This window comes from Chenopodium album, chromosome 4, assembly GCF_948465745.1.
Source record: "Chenopodium album chromosome 4, dcCheAlbu1.1, whole genome shotgun sequence".
Lineage (NCBI taxonomy): Eukaryota > Viridiplantae > Streptophyta > Magnoliopsida > Caryophyllales > Amaranthaceae > Chenopodium > Chenopodium album.
In genome coordinates, this window is record NC_137837.1 from 7,332,202 (window position 1) to 7,358,170 (window position 25,969).

General features: G+C 29.9%; 1 protein-coding gene across 2 annotated transcripts; it reads right to left on the reverse strand.

The window, feature by feature from the left end:
* Positions 1 to 523: 523 nt before the first annotated feature.
* Positions 524 to 5,802, reverse strand: LOC145628784 (putative protein phosphatase 2C 73). 2 transcript variants are annotated; one of them, XM_081681187.1, is made up of 6 exons: positions 5,558 to 5,802; positions 4,520 to 4,778; positions 3,932 to 4,240; positions 2,163 to 2,280; positions 1,800 to 2,023; positions 524 to 893 (listed from the first exon to the last, which is right to left on the reverse strand). In XM_081681187.1, the coding sequence occupies exons 2-6, from the start codon at positions 4,763 to 4,765 to the stop codon at positions 714 to 716; spliced, it is 1,077 nt and encodes a 358-aa protein (XP_081537313.1). In that variant the 5' UTR covers positions 4,766 to 4,778; positions 5,558 to 5,802; the 3' UTR covers positions 524 to 713. The 2 variants fall into 2 exon arrangements, with proteins under 2 accessions (XP_081537313.1, XP_081537312.1); XM_081681186.1 differs by having other exon boundaries at positions 5,543 to 5,802.
* Between the last annotated feature and the right edge of the window lie 20,167 nt (positions 5,803 to 25,969).

Sequence of the window (25,969 nt, forward strand, 5' to 3'; positions counted from 1 at the left end):
CAAAGTAATACTTTGTAATGTTTACTATTAAAGGAACTCACTCGCCTTATTACTCAAATATTTTTTTAATGAATGTAGTCTGAATTATCTTTGCATTCTGAAGCTTTTGTTCTGTCTTGTGTAAAGGGAAGTAAAATATTGAATCTGCGAATTGCATAGGTTGGCAGCCACCTACACGAAGCTATCTTAAGCACAACACCGATTGTGCTTGGAAAAGCAGAGCCATTAAGTGTACTAACAAGTAACAACACTTGCAACTTACAAACTAATGGAATTAATATTGTCTTGTCCAAGTAAAAATGTTCATATCGAATTTTCGAGTTACTAGTAGAAAATTTGAACTTCTCAAAGGGGTCGCCATTACATTTGATATCGCATTGATTTCATAATTCACAAGTGAAAATTTGCATTCATTCTCAATCATTCAAACTATATATACTTTCCACCTGCTTTCCCCCAAAAAATGCCCTTTGAAGGTCGAAGCCAATGAATCGAATATCAACCGAAGCCACAGAAAGAAAGATGCACAAAGAAAGATAAGATGCACATAAGAGAATTTTGACATTCACAAGAATCACACATTTCACTGATCAACCACAGCACAATTGACACATACATTACAAAACTGTGTGATTTTTTTCCAAACTTTTGCCCTTTTTCGCCCACAATTATCTCTTTCTATTCAATGAATACAGCAGGTTAGGCTTTTTGAGTTATTCGGGTAAAGAGTGGAAAAAGAGGCAAACTGCTGAGATATCATCCATTGCTATCCCTCGTCGTTTTCGCTTCCATTCTCGGACTGCATGATCTACCAATTTCTTAGCAGCCTTGCCTCGATTAGGGCTTGACGATATAATTTGCACTGCCTCTTGATTAGAAACCACGTCCCATACCTGGTGCATAAAAGTGACATATTCATAAAAAGTATTAATTCATAGAGACAGAAAATTACATATATGTTTCCCTCAAAAAAAAAAAAAAAAAATTACATATATGTAAGGAATAAGTAGGATTTAAGCCTAACTTGTCCTGCACAATTATATGTTACGGAACCAGAACATACAGGAATCAACGGAATTACCATTTACCAACACAGACAAATTTAGTCAGCTCCATGATTACTTGGCTAACTTTGTTACAGCTTAATATACTACGTGTTTGAAATGTATTTTAGAGCAAGTTTTTATAAAGTATACCCTCGAACAATAAAGAAAAACTTAAATCTAGCTAACAGATTTTTCTTCTAAGCATAGAACATTTAAAACAAGTTTAATAATAAAGCCACGACAAGTCGACAATAAGACCTACAAAATTCAGGTACAGAATTCTTTCCCCCCTTTTGATATCAATGAAGATAACTCATTCAGATTCTAAATGCTTATAAGAAAACTCCAAAAAAAAAAAGGCTGTACAATTCCTAAAGTTTGAGAAGGGCAATTGGCTGACTAAAGTGATCGTATGATTCGTATCTATCTCTTAAGAAAGTCGTAAAGTTTATGAGTTACATACTTGCATATCAGACATAAACCATGAGTCACTGTATTCAAGAGTTTGTTGATTCATTGCCCTTTCAAAGTTTAAATAATCCAGAGCACATGATTCCAATTTAATACTAGTACGAAGTATATCATCTAATTTGGACGAGTGTAGCTTACGTGTTAACTAATGCACCAAACAAGACATTAGAGAATTTATAAGACTTCACTACGGAAGCAAATAAATAATACTGTATTAGAAGCATATTATTATCTAATGTGCAAGTGGTGTATTAAATAAACTCAGAAAGTACATGCACATACCCCATCAGTAGCCAGCACAATGAACTGGTCTTTGCTGGTAATATTCCTTTGTGTTACTTCAGGCACAGATATAAGGCCAAAATCCTTGATGCAATAATCTCCAAAAGCTCTAGACATTGCTAGCCCGGGCACCTCCTCGTCAGGTAGCCACACCCTATGTACTCCAGGCTCATCATGTAAGCAGAATACTCGTCCATTACATTGCATTATTCGCTCAGCTTCCTCTGTTAGCAAATATCAGAGCATAAGAATCCAAAATTTATGACAGCATAAACAGGATGTGATGAAGATTTGACATGTAGTTAAAATTAACTACACTAAAGTTGCACTATGGCAGGAGGTCAGAGATTATGGTGAACTCACGAGGCAAATTGGGCTTGAAATCGATAGTTAGCTGTACAGCTTCCAAGTCACCGTCATCTGAAGTAGTACCCAATACAGCACGAGAGTCTCCAACATTAGCAATGATAATTTTGTCACCCTGGCAAAGAGAAAAAATGTGAAAAACTAAAATCAGTATCCGTGATTAAAACAATTTTCGATCATAAAGTTTTTTCACACATTGACCACATTGTTATACTAGTTGAAGAATTTAAATGAGTCTTTGAAGTATAAGTTTCATAAAATTCCAGCCTATCACAGAATATTTGATCAGCAAGGTGCATTTCTTTCACAAAGATCAATTTGACTAGGAAAGCAGCATCCTGCTACATTTTTTAGCTCCTAGCCTTAACAGAGACAATATGTTCACAGACTAGATAGTCCAAAAAAATTAAGTGGAAGTCACTAACTAAAACAAGTTGCTATTAAACTGATCACCGGGTTTAACTTTCTTATTATATTCATGACAAAGAAGAATGTACGGGAGGTACCTAATCCAACACTAATTCTGTTTGTCAGTTCATGTCAATTCTATAAGCCATCACCATTATAAAAGAAACCTATGACAAAATGAACAAGCAATTTGTCCTCTATTGGTCACATATATGTATTAATATAATCATACAGATTTAATAAGTGTAATTAGTGGGAAAGTACATAATCTGCCTCAGATTCCGCATGCTACAAAAAGGCTGGTGAAGTCTAATCCCCCAAAGTCCACAAAAATGATGGGCATCATTAGCCAATCTACTAACTAAGCATTCCAAATCCAACGACGCCCTCTTTAGCACATGGTTTTTAAATATGATGGCTTGTTATGTATATTGAAGTAGATTATTCATAAAGTTATATGTCTGTAAACTTGTAATAACAGACAAGATTCTCATTAGATATACTGAAAGCGAAACCCACAATAGGTGAGAATTTGAGGCTGAGAAGAATTTGTTATGGGCCACAAATTGATGGTTTATCAAAAACTATAATATCCATTCATCATTCTCAGGAGTGATTAACTTTAACTCTCTAAGTAGGACCCTCCACTAAAATGATTTCCATAGCTTTTTCAAATGCAGGGACATGGCCTGGAAGAGATGATCCCAAGCAATGAAAATGATAGAACTGTGCACATGATACCTTCACACAACTACAGACTACAGGACCACAAACGAACTATAACCGTGGAAACCACAGGAGCTGACTCGTGTAGAAACGTGACTGCAAACATGCAAAAAGATCAAAACATGAAACGTTTTTCATCGGCTAAGGAGAGAGCGCAACCTAAGGTGAAAATTTCGAAGGCTGAAGCTCACATGAATGAGAATCAAACCCTTCCTTTGGGCCCGGATGGAATTGGCTTACTGATATAGCCACTCTTGAATCTCAAGATTGAGCCAAATCCTGTTTAACAGTTCATTGCAGAATTATTCATCACTTCTACCTTCTTACTCAGCCTAATCAGTGCTTGAACATAATTTACAAGCTTTAGGAAACAACTTTGAGAATTGGTCAAAGTTCGAAGTATGTAGTCTAAATCCCTTTCTATCATGTAAGCATCTAAGCCAAAAGAATATAATCAAACAAATCCAAGCTATCTTCCTTTTAAACATGTAAGCATCTAAAATAATAGATAAATGAAATAATGAATGCAAGCTATCTTTTATTTACGCTATGTAATCCATACTTGATTAGCTGATTACAGACAAACTAATCGTACAGTCTCAGCCATTAGAAGGTAGAAAGAAATAAAGTACCTGTTTCACAATTGAAAGGGCGGTTGTTCCACTATAGTATGCATCAATTCTTCTATGTTGTTCAAGTTCTTGATCAATAGTAGCACATGCCCTCAAATAGGACTGCTTCCAAATATTGAACCAATTCATCTTCTTCTCTACCTCCATATCAAAATCCGGATCAAGCACCATTTGAGCAAGAGCCTCTTGCCAATTGCATAACAACGATGGTGGCATTGATTCCCTCACAGTCTTCGCAACAAAATGACCCCAAGGACCATGGCCATCAAAAATGCCACAAAAAATCATATCGGGTTGACATCCAAATTCCTGTCATGGACACAAATTAAACCAACCCTTAGCTTATTTTAGTCTATAATATGATATTATAACTAATCATTGACAATATTCACCAATTCATTTCTTCCCAACATAGAGAATAAAACCATCCAACATCAAACAACCTAATCTTGTACACAAATAAACATATACCCTCCAATCATAAGGATACCAACACTAATCATTTAAGTGCACATAATTCATATAATTACTTCATAATACAATAACATATACTTTTAATAAAATGTATGATATGTAAGTGATGTATACCTCCCAAACAATGCAACAATCTTGATTAACACCTTTTTGACCTTTCTTGGTGAACACCGAGGCGAAATTCTTCGAACCCTCGACATTAACAATGCCTGATGACCTTAATATCATATCATTCTTCTTAGCATCCTTTGCCATGGACTCTGCAGTTTCCCTACCTACAACTCCATTTCCTGAATTCTTCACTTTCTTAATTGACAATGATCTTGCTAACCCATTAAACATTGATGACCAAGTACCCATTTCTTTTATTTTCCTGCAATAATATTTAGTAACAACAACACCCTTCAATTAAAATTCAGTGATTCTTGCTATTTATAATGACCCAAAAAGTAAAGCATAGTATATATTGCATAATTCAAAGTTGGAAGAAATGTGATTCTGAACTAAAAAGATAAGAATCACAAACAATTTATAATAAGGTTCTTTTGATTTTTTGGGTTTAGAATGAAGATAAATCTAGAAGAGAGTAAAGTGTTTTTTCAAAGAAAAGTTTAAGAATAATGAATCTTACATGGAATTCCAATCTTTGTCAGAAAATTCACTAGAACCACATAACAATTAAAAAAAAAAAAAATCTGAATCATTACATTTCTAATATTAGTGATTCATGAGATAAAACTATATCTTAAACTTAAATTAAAAGCTAATAATAATTAAATATTACTACTTTGAACAAAGGGGAAGCATAAAAGTTATGATCAAAACAAAGCTCCATCTTTCTATTAAGAGTAATAAATAAACAAATACCCAGATTGCAGAAGGGACCCAGTTAATCCATCTTTAAAACATACCCTTAAATTCTCAATCCCATCATTATTAAAGCCCAGAAAATTAATGTAAAAAAGACACCAGCTTTCTCCATGAAAATTGGAAATTCAAAAAACCCATTTCAGAAAATTAAGAAAAAATCAAAACCCATAATTCTTAACTATACCAAGAAGAGAAAATTTCCATAAAAAGTAATAAATAAGAGCAAGTGATAAAAATAGTAAGTTTTGTTGACTGTAAATTAGACACCTTTCTATTAATTACCCTCAATTCTGTTTGTTCCAAGTTCCAATTTGTGGGTGAAGAGAGAGTAAACAGAGATCAAAGAGCAGGAAGTTGATGCAGGTGATGAAGAAGTGAGCAAATTTGGTGAAATTTGAAGAGAAAAAAGTGGGAAGAAGGGATATTTCCAGAAAATGAAGGAAGAAATGGATCACAGGAGTCCATATCTTGTTTCCCCTCTTATTATGTTTTTGTTTCTGGATGTTTTATTGAGGAAAAGAGAGAGAAAGAGAGAGAGCAAAACTACAAAACGGACGCGATGTATAAGCACATCATGATATCAATACAAGTATGTATGCAAGTTGGTACGTACCAACAAGTGTTTGGATCAATCAGTAAAAAGTTATTTTACTTAATTATAAATTCTCGACTCTTGAATTTAAGCACTCCGTAATTAGTTAGAGTCTAATAGGTAACAGTATACGTGTATAAGCTCTTGTCACCTTGCGACTTGAAAAAGTTGTGCTATCATAATTTCTATGTAAGTCGTCAAAAAGGTGTAATTAATTTGAACGTTAATATAGATTTTAATTACAATGATTGAGTGGTTCTCATTAACTGTGATTAAAGTGATTTAACGGAATGAAGGTTTGGTAAGTAGGTTACTAATAATAGTAAATATTGTTACAGAGTTAAATCAATGTGAGGTGAGTAGGTGACGGAAGCACAGTTAAAAAAATGTTGACAACAAAACAGAGTAAGTGGAAATTGTCATTATGTAGCAATAAGACTTTGAAATGGTCATCAACTCGCTCACCACACTAAATACGAAATATATTTTGACTTAATTCTAACAATATTTACTTCTACGTTTTTTTTTTTTTTTTTTTTTTTTTACAAGAAGAGAAAGGATTTCATTAATGAAAGATGGCCAAACGGCACTTACAAACAATTCCGAAGAAATCTAAAGTTCCAATACAAATACAATTCACCTTAGAACTAGTTACATCGCAGATTCGATCAACGATCGCCTTTATAAAAATCTTCATCTGAAGCAATACAATCTGTGAGTTAGCACTAATTCGGCTTGAGATCCACATATGAATAGTTGTTTGGGTGAAAAAACTCATATGGCCTTCTAGACACTTTTGGAGATTGTGAAACCCTAAATCTTTAAACTTTGACAGACGAACAAACAAATAAAATAAACCTAATAGATCAAACTCCATCATAAAGATGTGATCTTTTATTGAAAGCAATTAAAAAGGTTTTTTGGGGCTTATCACCGGTAAAAATACCGATGGAAGCCCCTACAAAAATTTACAATTGAGATCAGAAGAAAAGAGATGGAAGAGAAAGAGAGAGAAGGAGAAGATTGAAGGAAAACCTTCAAAAAAAGTAGAGAAAATCTAGCAATGAAGGCTAGAAAAACCCTCCCAAGGGAGAAACCCTAGAGGGAACCAAAAAACCCTCCCAAGAAACACATAATTCTCTTTGATATATTTACTTCTACGTTTACTTTTTATAACTCTTCAAAAAAAACATGTTTACTTTTAAAAGAAAGTACGTGTATTTTTTTTTTATTTTTTTTTTAAATAAAGAAAGTACGTGTATTTAGGTATGGTTTTCTTCACATTATGCAAATAATATATCAATAAATTAAATTAAATTATGTAAAAAGTAAGGCCCTGTTCATTTCACCTTAAAAAATAATATTAAGTAAAAATAATTTCAGTTCACTCAAAATAATTTCAGTTCAATAAAATTAATTTTAGTTCAGTAAAAATAGTTTCAATTCAGTAAAAATAAGTTCAGTTCAGTAAAATTTAGTTTTTTATAGTAGAAAATCAGTAAATATAATTTCAGTTCAGCAAAAATAATTTCATTTCAGTAAAATTAATTTAACTTCAGCAAATATAATTTTGTTTCAGTAAAAATAATTTCAGTTCAGCAAAAATAAGGTGAAATGAATGGGGCCTAAGTTAAATTCAGCAAAATTAAGTTCATTTTATTAAACAAAAAATACGTAGTAACTATACTGAACAAAATAGATATTTGGTTAATTTTGACCAGTAATTTAAAGATATTTATGTTTAGCAACAATAATTTAATTTTAGTGCAGTAAATAAAAAAGCAAGGTAAAGCCAACATAGCCTAAATCATTTTATTTGACTTTTAAGGATATCAAATTTGCCCTTGTTATGAATGTACTTTTTCTGGCTTGAAGGAATACAAGTAATAAGAGTTTTAAAGAGATACTCCATATTATCATGAAATATACGTTTGAACTATCCCACATCGGCAAATAAAATAAGGATGATTAACATAAATAAATCAATCCTAGTGGGCTATCGGACCTATATATATTACTAGGGTATCCTACGCGTGCGAAAGAGTTAGCTCTTGCATAGAAGTTGTATTAGCGCGTAGTTACACCTTTGGTTTGGGTGGTAGATCTGGTAGTTTTAATACGTACTATTTGGTTTAAAAGCCACCAAAATCTTTGATGATAATTATTTTTTAAAACCCTCAAAAGTTTGACAGTGTTATTTCAAAATTATTAAAAAATAATATTTAATTGATTTGCATCCCTTCATATCTTAAGCTAGTTTAGAACTCTTAATTGATTTGCATGATTCAATAATACTTGACGTATTTTTCTTCAAACGATTTTTTTGTGAGCTTGGTCATACGAAGTAATAATATGTGAAACGTTCGTTGTAGCTAAAAACTTAATAATGTAAGTTCAATGTTCTAAGACCATCTAATATCTATATATTTATCTAATACTAAAGCAATAACCACTTAATTATAGTTTTCTTCTTAAATTCTCTCCATATTTAAATACATTTTTTTTTCCAATCATCGATTTCCTTCGATTTTAGGATTTTAAAGTTATTTATACCTCTTGATAACATTTGCTCAAATATCATTATTTAATATGAATGTCATTTAAATTCCACGTTGTTTATGTGCGTGCCATCAAATAATGTACAATTAAAAAGCTAATAAACCTTAACAATATTTGTAATAATTAAAGGACAACAAAATTGTAAATAAGAAGAGCAACCGCGAAGGAGTAAAAATAAATCATCTCGTGGTAATTAACAAAGTCTTCGTACATACAATTTTTTTTCCTTTTTAAATAACAATAATAACATATGAAGTACAAAATATTATAATTTTTTTATTTTAAAAAAAAGGCATTACAGGTTTGTTAAAAAAAAAAACTGTATTAATAATTGATGGTATGTTTAATGAAAAAAAACTCAATTAAATATATTAATGAGAGTAAACATATTAATGCGGGTAAAAAAGTAAATATACATTTTTGTACACAATTTTGTACATATTTTTAAGGGTATAGTTGGTAGCACACTGTTCTTAAGAGTTATTTTCTACTTTTTATAAGGTAGGGATAAGGTAGGGATGTAAATGTGTTTATATTTTTTGGTGTTTAAAGAGTCAAAAGGGCGAGTGATGAGAATTGATTTCCAGATTACCTTGAAGGCTTGAACCGAAATTGAAGCTTTAACCACTTGAACTATCTCTCACTCTCTTAAACCATCTTGCTTTTAGCTACTGTATGTGAGACGTTATGTTTTTTTTTTTTATTATTATTATTTTTATTATTTTTTTTGTGGTTTTTTATCAAAAAAGAACAAGAATTGCATTACCCATTAATTAGTGGCTAACTTTTTTTCAAAATATAAGTAGTGGCTAGCTTACTATTGACTGATACAACTAAATGACTAATTACCTTTTTTTAAAAAATAAAAATAAAATTAAAGCCTACATCATGATTAAGGGGCATAGGGTCAACTATGTTAAAATTAAAACTAAGTTTAAGATGTGATAATGCAATGTTGTTATCATCTTTAATATTTAATAAATTATCAATATAAATATAACAACATAAGTACATATTATATTCAATTTCGTACATCACTATCGAAAATTCACAATAAGAATATAAGTATCAAAAGGGTAATTAATTTGTAAATTATATATCAACATCACAAGAAAGTTTCAACACCCTTTATTAGGGTGGGGGAGCTAGAGGGAGGGACACGAAATCTAATGGAGCTTCAATTTTCAAATGTATCACCTCGATCATTGACTTAGACTAGATGATTCATTCCTAGTGTTGGGTAAAGATTGAGAGAAATAATTCCTATATAAAAAAAATTGGTATAACCCTATTTCCTTATTTTCTTGTATAAATTCTTATTGTGTGGAAGAATTCTCATGTACTTTGTTTCATTTTAATTAGTCTCCACATTAAGCTTTTGTAAGTTGTTGCTCACTTATTTCTCCATAAGCTGTTACATTTTTGTATTAGGTTTTAAAATAAAGTATATTAAAAAATGTGTTTATTAATTGAAGTGATGAGGTAAGATGATGGCTTTTTATGTTTGAATAATCCTAATATTTGGTTGTGAGTATAAATATTATAAAATTTAAGTGGTCGTGTTCATAACAGATTAACAGACTCGTTCATTTATTTTAGTTGTACTTTTTATTTGGCAAAAATTAACATTAATTACACTGATTGACGCGTGATTTTGTCATGCTTTCCCAAGTTAATATCATTTTAGGCAATTTTTTAATTGCTTATCCAACGCCCGGGGGCGTTCGTTAGCAAGATCCTTTTTATTTTACGTTTGTCAACACATGAATTCAACCATTAATAACACTTATTACCAATAAATAAAAATTATAATAGTTAATAGTTTTTAAAGTATAAATTAACACTTATACAACATCTCCTATGAATATAATTTTATTAAGTATAATCATTAATCCAATAATCTAAGCATAGCGTGTGAGCTAGCGTAAAAGTTGAAACATTATTACTAAAATTAATTGAAGGAATTATAAGATTATATGAAAGTGTGTCAATCAAATTAGTAGATATGTAAAAGGAAATTGTGATGATTAACTTAAGATGATGAAGGGAATGTAATGCAATCTTTTAAACTTATTTTAATCCAGCTCAAATAATTTCAAATTCATTTCAGCTTAAAAGGATAGTCTTATGTTATTGACTCCCCTTATCGAATTGAATATTGTATTCCAAATTTTTAACTGAGCTAGCCAAATTTATATACTACGACGTATATTTTTTAATATTAGCTCTGATACTAAGTTATTTACGAATTATAATAATGTATATAAGAGTATCATTAAGCATATGTTTATATTTACTGAACTGAACTAATTGGAGCTGAACTGAACTGAACTTATAAACTAAACTGAACTGAGCTGAAATGAATATTTATGAGGGGATATTAGAGCTGAACTGAACTGAACTGAACTAAACTGATCTAATTAGAGCTGAAGTGACAAGTCCTAAAACGAATGATTTTGTCATATAATTATCTTGTTTATAAACAAACTTGACTTGAAAACTTGTGGCTGATCTTCGTTTGGCCAACAAAATCAGATTAATGCCCAAAAAGAAAAAGAAAAAAAAAAGCCTGGCAAGGAATCTTAATTTAAACATTAGCCATCCTTCCGACACAAAAAAAAAAGGACTACAAAACTTTGGGTGATAATTTGGAATTATTTGTTTATTTGTAATGTAATGTTTGTGTGAAATATCCACCACATACATGACACATGGCTAATTAGTAGCAACATAAAGTACATAATTTGATAAATACACTAGTCAAAAGTCATTATCTCACAACCTATTTAAAATGTCCCTCCAAAAAAAAAAAAAAAAAAAAAAAAAAACTATTTAAAATGTAATCTTCATTTATAGTATATGCCTTTTATTTTATACTCCGTAAGATATTGACAGAAAATAGTTCTTAATTACGGATAATATTGGATTAATTAATTGATCTAATTCTATTATTAATTGAACATTTATCGATAACCACTCAAGTGGTCAATGATTATAGGTGATAATTTTATCAATATTTTTTGATTAATTATTGATGAAGACAGTCGAATTTTTTGGGCCCATAATTACGTTAGCTTTGAGTGTTATATTATATTGTAGTATTATACGACAAATGGAAGATTTTTCCAGTTTGTAGTGACAAATTGAAGATTTTCCTGCGTCTCTGAAAATCAAAACGATTTGCTTTGCTTGATATTTTTGATGCGATTCACATAACATTCTACGTATAAAAATATGCACTTTATAATGAAGTTTTAAGATCTACAAATGTACACGTTTGTCTCTAGCTTGTGGCCTTGTGAAATTTCCTTTTATTTAGAATTAATTGTAATCCTTCTATCATGTTGTCTCAATCCCCATAAATTCTAACAACGCAAACATGTCGATACTAGATGAAATATGAAACACTTTAATGTTAAAACACATTTATAAATGATATTAAAAAATTAGAGCAAGGTGAACAAATAAGTTGTTTTCAATACCGACCTTGAGTCTTAATTTTTCTCAATTAATTATTTAGATAAGACATATATTAAGTTCACGATTAATGAGTTTGATTATGTCAAGGTCAAGTCCATTAAGTTTAAATCGATAAGTTCACGACTAATTAAAAATTCAGTGTAAAAATAACGCACCATAGAATAAATAATACTGTGTATTATATATAATATATGATTATGAATTCTTGATTGAAGGAGTAGTATACTAATGGATTTAGATACCTAAAAAATTAAGGTATGTACCTTTGATTATTAAGGTATGTATCTACATCTCCACTTTTCATTACAATCTTTGAATTATTTATTCAGGATACAACAAGCCAAGGACGGATATTATGGAAAATATTTAAGATTTAATTATTATATTTAATAAATGGCCAATTATTATATTAGACAAACTATAGGGATTGATGAAACATGTGGTGAGAAGTAATTGAAAAACCAACATAACATATTTAAATATCTTTCTTTGAAAATGAAATGGCTTTAGACTTGTAGTTGATAGTACAAGTGCTAGTTAGTGAGACACAATCAAGTTCAATTATTCTGCCCATATTACCATATTGGCCCATCATTTAATTGGGGATGGTGGTCAAGATCTATATAAACGGATAAACCGTGTGATTTCTTCATATGATATAGAGTATATAGTTGAATCCATTAATAGGAAGAAAAAGATATGTGCTCAATCTCATCATAAGTATGACAATAGTACGTTGTGCATTGAATGTGTATGTAAAATATGGGCATGTTTCACTTCAGAAAATATACCCCACTACACAAGGTTGGGAATTTAGGAGGTCGGTGTGATTACCCTTTTTATGATTTAGTCCCTAGACCCTTACTTGTTGCCATGCATTGGGTTAGTTTTAACGGTGGACAATGGAATACAATATATACGATAATATACCTAACCTAGCTAGCTAGTAGGGTTTCATCCTAAAACTAATTGGAGATAGTTGGATCGAATAATACGGAGTTAAATTTTTTGTTGGTATCAACGTGATATCATCTACGAGTACTATTTTACTGCATCTAAATAAGAATTGATTTATATAACGTGTGATATTATGCATTTATTTTAATAAACAATTACTCTTCTGTTCAACCAACATGTGCAAACATTCTAGTATTAAAAGTAATAATTGTAGCATCTCTCAGTTAGGGCACACGCCAATGTTGACCACCTAAATGGCTACATAGCAAAGGCTACTAAGCTAGTCTAATGATCATATAATAATATGGTATAATATGAGTTATTGACTCTCTAATAATCTTGTTTAATGGCATAACTTTTTCCAAGACTAGAAATTATGTGAAAATAGTTAGTTTAATTTGTTAATGTGGTGACAAAGATACTAAGACGCGTAAAAATCGCGCTCATTATTGATGACTTGATCGACTCGTAACAATAAAGTACACCATTGAATTATGTGAAGAATTGTAAGTTTGTGCTACGTATGTAGTAGATTATAGGGAGTTAGGCTTGTAGTTCTAGTAGCTAGGTTTCCAGCCAACCCATAACAAGTCGTCAACAACTAACTATTTTTATTTATTATTAGTCTCATTGACGTTTTGCATGTCTGTTTTGGACCATTTTTCTCGTGCCTTGCGTGGTTAAGGCTTAAGGGTATGCCCATCATAAAGCTAAGGTAAGGTATATTAGGGTAAGCATCATATGCCCTAATTTATGTAAGCTTAATATTTAGCAATTTAAGGGGAGTCAAGGGTGAATATATACCAAAAAAAGAATACATAAATTTATTAAACTAATAAGCCAAACAAGGTAATGATATATACAATTCTTAGGGTACGGTTATTATAAAAATTAATATATTTCTAAATATGAATTTAGTTTAATATTTTGATAATAAATTCACATGTTAATCGCCATGACCATTTGACTAGTATAATCAATCCTAGATGTTGAAAAAATGAAAACTACCACACACATGGTAGTTCCATGTAAGCTGTCCACATTAGAGGATCGAGATACATAAGAAATAGTACTGGATTATAATGTAAAGGGGTTACTCACCTTGTTTAACGTACTATAAATTAAACAAATAAAAAGGTCATTTTACTTATGATAATATACATGTATTAATTAGGCATACCATAACATGGCCGGTACGTATGTATAGTCTTTAATTTATAGAACTTTAGATGATTTAGATGTCTTAATTGTTTAGACTATCAAACACAAAGATTTGCACTAGTGCAAAGATGTTTTGTAAACTTGTATCATATATCTATCTATACTTAGTATTTAAAAACTTTAACCAAGAAAGACACATGTTCACATCATATTACACTTTTCTATCTTCTTCTCTAATCAAAGTGCCACGTGTCTTTTTACATTATTAATTTTTTATTACACTTTCTTTAATTCTTTATTCCACTAAACTTATACTTTATCTTCCATGTACATACTTCATCCCTTCATCTTCATCTCCCCTCTTCAATTCAACCTTTTCTTCTTCTCTCTTTAATTTTTGAGAAATTTGTGAAAAAATGACCTTTTAAGTGGTCGACTTTTTATAAATGGACCTTTTAAGTGAAAAGTTGTGAAAAAAGACCTTTTAAGTTGTATTATATTTATAGGGGTATTTGGGGTGAGTTTTCTTGGTGGTCAATTCCGAAGCTTTGACATTGACTTTCACGTGGTAGTCAGGTGAATTAAAAAAATAAAATAAATAAAATATTTTTTTTTCCCAAAATTCCAGAAAGAGAAAGGGGTAGTTGGAGAAAGGAGGGAAATTTGGGGGAATTTTTTTTTTTTTTTTTTTTTTAATTTTTAACGCCAGACATTGACGATCAAGAAAACTCACCCAAGTACCCCCTAAATGCATAATACAACTTAAAATTAAAGGTCCTTTTTCATAACTTTCCACTTAAAAGGACTTTTTACTAAAAATCGACCACTTAAAAGACCCCTTTTCACAAATTTCTCTTAATTTTACCCCCATCTTCTTTCCAATTACAGATTATACCCCATAATGACTTATTGATATTTCCTAACTCATCTCTCAATGCAATTTTTTATGAATGACCCGTGCATTGCACGGGTCAAAAGGCTAGTTCATATTAATTCATTTAAACATACCAACTTATGGCAAGCCGGCCATTTATACGAAAGTGTAAGTTATGTAACACATACATACAGAGGCGGATCTATTAAGGTGCACAGTGAGTCACGTGACTCACCAGCACCAAAATAAAAAAAAAAAAAAACTAAGAGACCGCCTATTACAGATATGAGGTCTCTTTGTTGCTTCTATTTGAGATTAGCCCACTGTCAGTTTTTTAAGTATCAAAGAGACCGTCTATTAAAATATCAGATAGGTGGTCTCTTTGTTGCTGCTATTGCCACCACGTCATTAGAGACCTGTTATCTAGATAACAGGTCTCTTTTTGTCAGCCTAGTATAGTTTTTTGCGCTGCTTTCATATTTCATTAAAGAGACCTGTTATATTTAATAACCGGTCTCTTAAGTTATCTAACTTTTTTTTTTAATAATTCTTGTTTTTAAGTAAAAAAATCATAAAGTTAGTTTAATGTAATAGTTTTATAGTATGTATTTTTATATCCTATTTTTGGATTGAAATCATTTTGGTGAAATATAATTTTTTTTTTATATAATTTTTGAATTGAAACAAGTGATCAATTATTGATGGTGACTCATAAGTTCGAAAATCCTGGATCCGCCACTGCATACATAGTGCATTATTGAAGTCAAAAATTATTTTGCCTTTTCTTTCATTTATATATCATAGACAACTCACTTAATTGGTTTTGTTTTCTCTCCTTTTTATCCTAAAAATTGTTTTCACTGAACATAATTTCCTTTACAAAATCTAAGGAGATTTTTTAGGTAAAAATCAACCTTGTTTTACTAAGGTCATGTTTCACGTGAATCTGGATGCCTAGCTTTTCCGTATACAACCAAAAATCTAAAGTTCACAGTAATTTCGAGGGACAATAGTTAAGTACTTACATAGTTACATGGCCACGATTGTGGTGCTTACAAAATGTTAAATTTTCTTCTTGTCAGAAGAAGATGGTCCAACCTTCTTGAGGCTTGCTCTTGCCAAATTGGATGGTGTATTTGGGTGTACATGTGCAAAAAGTACCTATGTTGTCACGTTGCTCATGATACAGTTACACATGATAACTTAATTACGCAAGTTTGATGGAGTAGAGGGGAACATTCATCTTGTGACTTTGAAATCATAAGTTTAAAATTACATTAACTACTTATGCTTGAGAAGTTGAGAGATTAAAACTCCGATACGGGAGTAGCTAGGGAAATTCCCTTAATTACCCTCTTCCTTCCATTCTCAATTATTGGTGACGTGTAAGTAGCTTAGTCTGCTAAATCCGTGAAAATGTATTGTTTGGATATAGTTCTTCTTGCCCCAAAAAAAATTAAGTTAGAGACGACAACCTATTTTTTGAATTTTTTTCGAGTTTTTTTATATGTTACTTGTATTTGAGTTTGAACTATATGTACTTTAAATATAATTGTATTCAAGTATAAAAAAACTTCGTATGTCCTTTTATTCTATATTATTTCATTATTACCTGCCGTATAGGTTGTATTCTTTAATTTATAAAGGTAAATCATGTTTTCTTCACCGTTTATTGTTTGAGTTTGTGATATATGGAGTAAATTTTAGTACCTTATCTTCGAATTTAAACTATCTTTGTGTTATTTATTGTTGATTAGGTTGTCTTTTAAGTGCATAAAACAAGCATCATATGGAGTAAATTTTAGTACCTTATCTTCGAATTTAAACTATCTTTGTGTTATTTATTGTTGATTAGGTTGTCTTTTAAGTGCATAAAACAAGCATCATTAGGCTACAAATGTTCTCGATTTACTCTTTGAATTTCTTTTTTAGTTTAAGGGTCTGTTCCCTTCAAATCATTTTCAATTCAGTTTAGTTCAAATCATTTCTTAATTTCATTCTCTCATAAAATATTTAGTTCACTTCAACTCATTTCAATCAATTAGAACAGACCCTTAATCGTTATTCATATAAATAATTTGATCTGGTTTAGGGCTTGTTCTCTTCAACTTAATTTTAGTTCAGTTCAGTCCAATTCATGAAATCAGTTCAGTTCAATTTAATTTATAATTTTCTTCTCTTATAAAACTTTCATTTCAGTTCAGTTCAGTAAATCATAACATACCCTTAACAAGATTTACAATTCAAAGTACAAAATAATTGAGATAGATTTTGCATATTATTGTCCATGCGTTATATTCAGTTTTGATGCAAATCTAAGATAAATCTGTCCTCCTTAAAAGTAGCCTAATGTTTTTGACTTTTGTGCCATGCCTTTTTAGTGCAGTAGTGCAGTGAACATTGATGAATACAAGTAATAGAGACGTGTTTTTGTTTGTGTATGTGACATATAAATACAAGTAGGTTTTTTAGCACCAATTTTGTCACTTCAGTTATTCCATACACATTTTAACTTTCTTATTGAAGAAAAAATTTAGTGTAAAGTTTTTAATGAATGTGATTGTCGGTAAATGCTGTCAACAACAATATTAGTGAGTGACTTAGCTTAGTGGAGAATGATGTTTGTGATGCTAATGTGTCGTAGTTGGAACTTAGGAGGAATAATTTACATTAATAGAAGTGAGTACTATGTTCATTTATGCTCGTATCACTTTTAAAGGGGAAAATGATGAGCTCCTTTTTTTTTTTAAATTAATAAAAAAAAAGGGAAATAAAGATGAGGTTTGACTATAATATTTAGGCATTATCATCCTATAAATTCAATTAATTCAAGCATGTAGTTTTGTGGGAAGAACATATATTACCTCCAATTTTTATTATTTGCAACTTTGGGGTATTATTTGTGAAATATAAATATTCCAAAGTTGCAAATAATGAAAATTGGAGGTAGTATTATTTGTGGGGTTTTTTTTTTTTTTTTTTTTTTTTTTTTTATATATTTTTTTTTTTTTTTTTTTTTTTGAACATATATATTTAGTAATTTTTTTTTTTATTTATCTCCGGTAATATCGTATTGATTCTCTTCTTTAAATTTTATAATTGATATATATTTTGATTGATCCATAATTCATTATCATTGCATATTGGATATGATAAACACATGTATGTATGTGATGATGTTGCAAAAACCATTCACATCGGTACATAACCCATAGTTATAAATAAATAATTAAGTATACAATTCCAATTTTCAGAAATATGTTTTTATTTTCTCTTCAAAAAAAAAAAAATTAAAAAAAATAAATACGTTTTTATTTGTTATTATATTTATGATTCTAACTTTTAGGAGATCTTTTTAAAAAAAATTAATTGAACAACTTAATGTAACTATAAAGATAGATAGTGAGGATTTCTGATATTCAATCGACTTTAACTTATGAGTGTATATATATTTAATAAAATTACTGGTTATACATTCAAAATTTTAAACTTCGTTGTCATATATATAGTTGAATAATGATTGAGTATGTTATTTCATTTAACTTTTTATTTTATTTTGTTCCTTGGTTTATCCATCACATTATTACAAATAATTTTATCCCTTTGAGAGGCTTGAAAGGGCACATTCAAGTAACCAAACTTTTTCATGAAGACCTATGCGGCTATGCATGATATCCATACATCCATCTAACTTGCTTGCTTATAAATTGCTCCATTATATTATATATTAACGGATAAAGAACTTTTTGTTCACAATACACCCATTTTATAATTAATTTTGGTCCCTCTCCTTTTAAATAAAATAATTATTATATGATTTGAAGCAACCTAGAGATCTTGAGTTATTATTATTAATATTTATTGTTATCTTGATCCAAATGATTGAAAAAATTTGCATGTCTATATATTTAATGAAAATAATATAGCTTTTCATGTGTTTGATATGCCTGCATAAAATGTATATAATATATTACATAGTTTTATTTCATTGGTCCAAACTCCTCTTCTAAGTATGTAATTGTTAATTATTAATATATGTTTGGATAAGTTATGAAATGCATTTGTTGCATGTTATGATGAGGAAGATTAATGCTCTTCCATAATTAACGGGAAGAAAATTTAATTAATTAGCACTTCTTTAGAAATTAATCATGCATATTGACCTTCGTTTACCACCACTAATTGCGCATCACTTCGTAAAGTAGAAGTTGATCAGATAATAGAGAGGAGCCAGATAAACAAGTAAAAGTTTGCATGAACAGCTAGCTAACAACTTCATTAACATTAAACAAATTCTTGTGGCCATTACAAGTAAACTTTTTACTTGATAGAATTTAGAGAACCACATATCAATTTTATTTTTGTGGTAGGATTTTATATAGTGCCAATATATACTTGGAGTATGCATTTGTGCCATTAATTTATATTTAAATACAGATATACGAAACGTCGAAACAATGGATATTTATTATAGTATTAATCATTCATATTACTTTGACATACGGAATGTTTTGTATTCATTGCCCTTGCCTCTATTTTCTTATTTTATTTATTTTAATTATTAATTTTATTTATACAGGTAACCTAATGTATTCCTATTGAACCTTGCAAAATAAATCACATTTTTGTTAAGAGTAAATGATGTAATCATTTTGTCACACTAAGATATGGGGCTACTCAGGGAAACAAGTTCCCAAATTATATGTTTTAGTTTATAATCAAGTTTTCACAACTAAAATAATTTAGTTTTAATTAGTTAAAGCTCGGCTAATAAGTAAACTGTTCCAATAAATACAAGATATATACTAAGTTATATTCAAATGAATATAACGCATCCTTAGGCCCTTAGTTGCCTCTCTCGTCCATCTATTTCCTAATGTTAGATGATTTTCACCATATCTTTTTAATTAGTTTCATAATTATTACACTTTTATAAAAAGAAAAATAATTTCTTGTACGGATATATAATATTTTCAAAGAATATATAAATAATTCAAAGAAATAAAATTTGAACACCCATTAACGAAGGTTAACTTCTGAACAAATTATTTGGCAAAGGAGAGGTAGTGGATTTCAATAAGCTGATGACACACTTGAGATGTTGTTGTATAATTATTGCTTGATTATATATGTCCTTTTGTGAAATCTTTCTCTATCAATTTCAGTCCCTATATATTAATAAAATTGCCCCCTTTTGCTAACAATAAACAAATAATCTCAATATATTAAGCATTACATAACATCTTTGCATAAATTAATTGATAAAATCAACTAAATTCCAAATAACTCCAAAATCCAAGAATTGACATGAACAGAAATGGCTAGATATTTTTGGAGGAACATATTGTACTGTATAAATAACACATGACAACTGAAATAATAACTTAGATATTTTGGTGAACTAAAATAATTTTTATTTATTTATTTTTTATTATTATTATTATTATTATTATAAAAATTTCAAAAAAACCTACCAAGTCAATCAATTTACAAAAAATTGGTGGGGAGTCAGAGATACAATCTGGGCCCCCACCCCTCTAGCTATAGCGAACCCGATCCTGCTGAAGATGTGAGCAGCTGCACGAGCACCAATATCTTGAGCCTTAGCGAATGCATGAACCGCTTAAGAAACTATTATTATTATTATTATTATTATTATTATTATTATTATTATTATTATTATTATTATTTTTTTTTTTTTTTTTTTTTAAAAAAAAGAGTAATAAAATCCAACTTCATTTGAACAGTAGAAAGCGTGATAAGATATTACAAATGGCATACTACGTAAACACAAATAGTTGTCAACTAGTAAGTGATATCACAACTCACATGGGAGGTGATCTAAAGGACGGTGCCAATTACATTTTTCTAAAACTAATGCAACAAACATGGTTTATTGGTTTACATACCCCTAATTTAGCTGATCATGTATGCAATGAGATCTCACTTTCATTAGACAATCGTTTTAATTAATTTTGATGGATCCATACATAATACATATATATACGCGTTGTTAGGGATCATCTCAATCGACAATTATGTTACCCGTTGTTCTAATAATTTTGATTCCTTATTATTATCTTTATTGTGAAAGTTATGTTTCTTTGTAATGGATTGGTTTTGTCCATTGACAACAACGTTACTCTTATGTGTTTCATTGAAGGTGATAAACTACGTATTACAATATTTATTTATATGGATTTTTCTACAAAGTGCCTTAGTATAGCTGTGTTATTCGGTTTTCTAAACTGTATTCATTAGTTTAAATGTTATTTGTCCGTGATACCCTATAGGTTCATTAAGTGAGTAAATTGTATCCTTTTATATACTCCGTAAATACATTAGTGACGGACATTAGATAGTGGAATTTGAACTAAAAAATGCAGCTTTCTCTTTCTCTTAATTTTCTTTCTATTTTTGTAATAGGATGATGATGAATCGATGATGATTAAGTATTTGGAAGGAATCTAAATAAAGGATGCTGAAAGGCCACGTAATTATAATTAAGCAACAAACACAAATGGGGCGGCAATTTTTTTTAACTTTTGGTGTTGCTAATTTGCTAATGCTTTACTAGTACTGACTATTGACTGATAACCACTCCCAAAAGGTCAGTATACCACAATTTTCCAACAATTTTATTTGGAATTTTAGGTATCATATTGTATGAGATGAAATTCAATCATCGAAAGTTCTACGTTTATTTAAAATTAATCATGGATCAAGTCAATTTGCACCCAAAAGTCAATACATGTGTAGGGATACGACCAAACCTTGTGGTTTTAAACTCAGCCTGTAATAAGTCGTTTAGTCGTTTAAACTCTGATCAATTTCATAATCAAATAAGCTAAAAAAAACATAAAATTGTATGGGCCATTAGGCCAAGTAATTAAGGTTTCAGCCCAAATCAATTAGACAATTGTAGTAACATTGGACAACTCATCACATTCGCGCAAAAATAAATAACACGAGCATAAACTCTTTGCGTGATTAAAAAAATACACTATTATATTAGACTACTAATTATAATTGCTAAAGATGCATGTAAGATGCCAATCTTTAGGGATATTTCTGCCAAAAAGATACTTAACAACATGGTTAATTACCATGCATGCATCATGGAAGTTCCAAGAAGATAGAACTTGTCGTCAATTAGAAGGTGCACTTGCTATTATTATCTAATACGGACTATTAATCATATTATTAACTAGAATAATCTTGAGGTTTATTGTACCCCGTATATTAATGGGTAGTTAAAATATACCCAAATTAGAAATGTGACATAATCTTTATTAATTAGAAGATGACCTACATTTTGACTATTTATAGAAACACAAAATCTTAGAGCTTAGCTGGGTAAATCTATTTTGGGCAGTGTCATGACTTTTTTCCAACCTGTAGTGTCCCTTTTTTTTTTTTAATATTTTTTTTTTATATATTTTTTTTTAAGAAAGGTTGTTTAATTTGTTTGATTGCAAATGTTGTTGCATTTCGACAAATATCTATTGCATCGTTGTTTTAAATTTGTGTATATTATTATGTACGTACTTCCCAATTATTTGCAAATATCTAATTTTGAGAAGTCGTTTGCAGCATATTTTTGTAAATATATGATAATTAATTAAATTATTTACGAATTCATATTAATTCATATGTTGCAAAGGGGTAAAGGAGCTACAGTAAAAAGTTAGCTAGATTTAATTATTTTCATTTTCCTTTTTATTTAGGTTGAGATCTTGCATGCATGGAGTTAAGGACTAAGGAATAATGGAGATTGTTTTTATTTTTATTGCCATAGATAGACTTTCATTTCCCAAAGAGAAAATTCAGAAAATGCAATTAAAGATAAGAGAAAGTTGACATGTAAAAGGTGTATAGATGTTCTGAATACTCGATTATACGAGTATATTAAAAATGTATTACTCCGTAAGCTAATCATATATTGTATATTTTTTGTAAAATGTACGAGTATTAATATAATGAGTTTTTGTATCTTTGCGTATTAGTAGTTTTATCGTCGACATGTAACTTGATTCCTTTAAACTATTTTTTTTATTATTATTATTAAAACGTCATATAATTGATTTTTAAACAAGTTCAATAATTCTCTGACTCTCCTAGTATAAAGTCAAAACAAATTTTAAAGGGACAAACACATAATGACATAAACATACAATTTAAAAAACTGTTATGAGTCTTCTCTAACAACATTAATATTTTATTTGTTTAAATGAATTTTAAAAGTATAAATTTTAATTTCCAAATAAGTTGGCATTAAATTACGCTGTAGATCAAGACTTAATTTCCAAGTAAGCTAATATTATGAATCAAGACTTAATTTCTAAATAAGTTGACATCAATAAATTATATCGGATAACATATACTCAAATTTGCTAATATGTGTTCCACAAGCATGTTGGACTACATTATAAATCAAAACTTTTAACATCTTAAACTAATACTACATAAATACGAAGTATGTACTTTTAATTAATATTCGTACAACTATATATATTAAGTTCAAAAATATTGTAACTTATATTTTCGTGTAATTGTACTTAACCTAATAACCACAAAAGTTCTTTTGAGTTTTGGTAAATCTTCAAGAAAAAATTGCTATCATGAAGTGTTTGCATTAAATGAGCCTTTTTTTTCATTGACATGTTTCTAGTCTTCTAGATGGAAGGAAATATGGCATTCTTTCACTCTTTTTTTTTTTTTCCCAAGAATTTTAGGTCAATTACCCTTTGACATATATGGAATAATTGAGAGTTACAAAGGGGCTATTAATTCATATGTTGCAAAGGGGTAAAGGTGCTATTTGTTTGTTGGTTGACTTTGATGCATACCTTAATTAAACTTGTTGAAGTCAATGGATGAGAGGGGGTTAGATTAGCCGCCCTTTACATGCATGACACGCATAACTACATAAGCTATAGAATGATAAATTTGTCCTCTTAATAAAGAGATGTATTTATATACGTAGTCTAACAAAAACATGAATAAATGAGCTAAAAATATCTTTCGGCATACCTAACTCTTAAGTTAATTGGAACATTGGAAGCATCTAATCCATTTATTTTTGTTTTTCATGTTTGTCAACTTTCATTTACAAGCTTATTCTCCAATTTTATCTACAACGACTCACTTTATGGATCTCACTTACTCCTTTACACAGAACACTAACCTTTGATAGAAAAAAGTTTAGAAAATTAGGAACAAAAGGAATTTCTTAATACATCCCCGCATTCATTGATTCGATTAAGAAACGTCAAATGTGAACAAGGAGTATGTTAGTTTTAAGTAACGTGACTAAGGACTAGTTGTCTTCAGGTTAATTTCAGTTCATTTCCTAATTTCCTTCTCTCATAAACAATTTAGTTTAATTCAGCTCAATTCATTTAATCAGAACAAGTCAACAAATTGAGACCTACGATCTCTCAACAATCAATTGAGATGACATAAAGCATTAAAGTTGTCAATACTAGTTACTTACCAAAGGAAAACAAAGTATTACTTCATACCGTACTTTCGCAAGAAATTTCGATTTGTAGCATGGCTCACTCGGCTGATAATAAATGGTGATGATTGTGAGGCAGAAAAAATAACGTGTAAAAGAAAAAGTGAAATGTTGGTATTTGGTAGGTAGTACCGTCTTTTTAAGTTTTTGGGTAAAAGTGGGCCTTCTGGGCTGGCCCACATCACATGACATCCAACTCCTATGAACCCAATTGTCATTCTACTATTGTTCTGTAAAAGCCAATGATATATTAATGGCTTTAATGCATTTGTGATTTTGACAGTTTTGTGGCCCATTCATTTTCTTCATCAAAGTCCAATTGCTAATTTGCTATTGCCATTACCACTCCAATATTCCGTGAGAACAAAAATACGTCCTTTTCACCTTTTTTTAGGGAAGGTCCTTTTAGATTGAGGTAAAATCTAAGGTCCTTTGTTTTGTATGTACTCGTAGTTATGTACGCTTAGCTATTGAAGCTTGTAATTTTGTGTTTTAACGTGTGGAGTTGTTAGTAAATAATCTCTTCGTCTCATATTTTGACTTTTTTTTTTTTTTTTTTAATTTTTTTTAAAATTTTTTTATTTTAATTACTTGTATGGCTAAAATTTATATTTCTCTAATTGTTAATGAGAAAATACAAGTTTCTTTCAGTGATAAACAAAAACTGTTTATCACATGACATTTTTGTAATAAATCAATTTTTCATTAATGTAGGCTCCTCAATTGATGGTGATTGGATGACATTGTTAATATATTTACAAAATTATCATATGTTAAACATAAATTGTATATCACTGATATTAAATAGGGCAAGCTCTTAGTTAATTGGATATAGGATATGGGTCGATTTTATCAAGTATAGGTGTAAGGGCATGTTCCCATTGACTGAACTCAGCTGAACTGAACTGAACTAAACTGAGCTGAGTTGAAATGAAATGAACTGAGCTGAACTGAACTGAAATGAATATTTTATAAGAGAAGGAAATTAGGAGCTGAACTGAACTGAATTGAACTGAGTCAAACTAAACCGAACTGAATTGAATTTCAATGTAGAAGAACAGGCCCTAAGAGCAACAAATCTCGCATATTTTGATTTAAGGAAAAATTATACATGTATGCATATAATAATTTTATTTTCACCAAAATCATAGAACCTACGGAAGCTACCATTCCAGTTTCAGTTGTTGGTAGAAATTAAAGGGAATAACAAAACAAATAATGGATCTAGGTGTGTACGAAGAACATTTTTCTAAGAACGTTATTCACCCCACCATACTAACAAGGCTATATTGAACACGTTTTTGGGATACAAAGATTTATACAATCAAGAGCGTTTAGTACTAACGATCATGAGTTCCTAGAGTTTTTAGGGAAAAAACAGAGAGAAAGGATATAAAAATTAAATTATCATATTAGGATTATATTTTTTGTGTCTATTCTATGTCCTTGATTACAATTACATACAGGCCACTTAGCACACTTATCCAAAACACCATTTAACCCATTTCATAAATCATATCCAATTGTTTATAGTATAAACAATACATCACA

Excerpts from the sequence above, each read along its gene's own strand:
- LOC145628784 (XM_081681187.1), bottom strand. The coding sequence starts at position 4,765 with ATGGGTACTTGGTCATCAATGTTTAATGGGTTAGCAAGATCATTGTCA. Across the intron at positions 4,241-4,519 it reads ATTGTTGCATTGTTTGGGAG|GAATTTGGATGTCAACCCGA; the intron begins GTATACATCACT and ends TGTCCATGACAG. Across the intron at positions 2,281-3,931 it reads CCCTTTCAATTGTGAAACAG|GGTGACAAAATTATCATTGC; the intron begins GTACTTTATTTC and ends TCTCTTTGCCAG.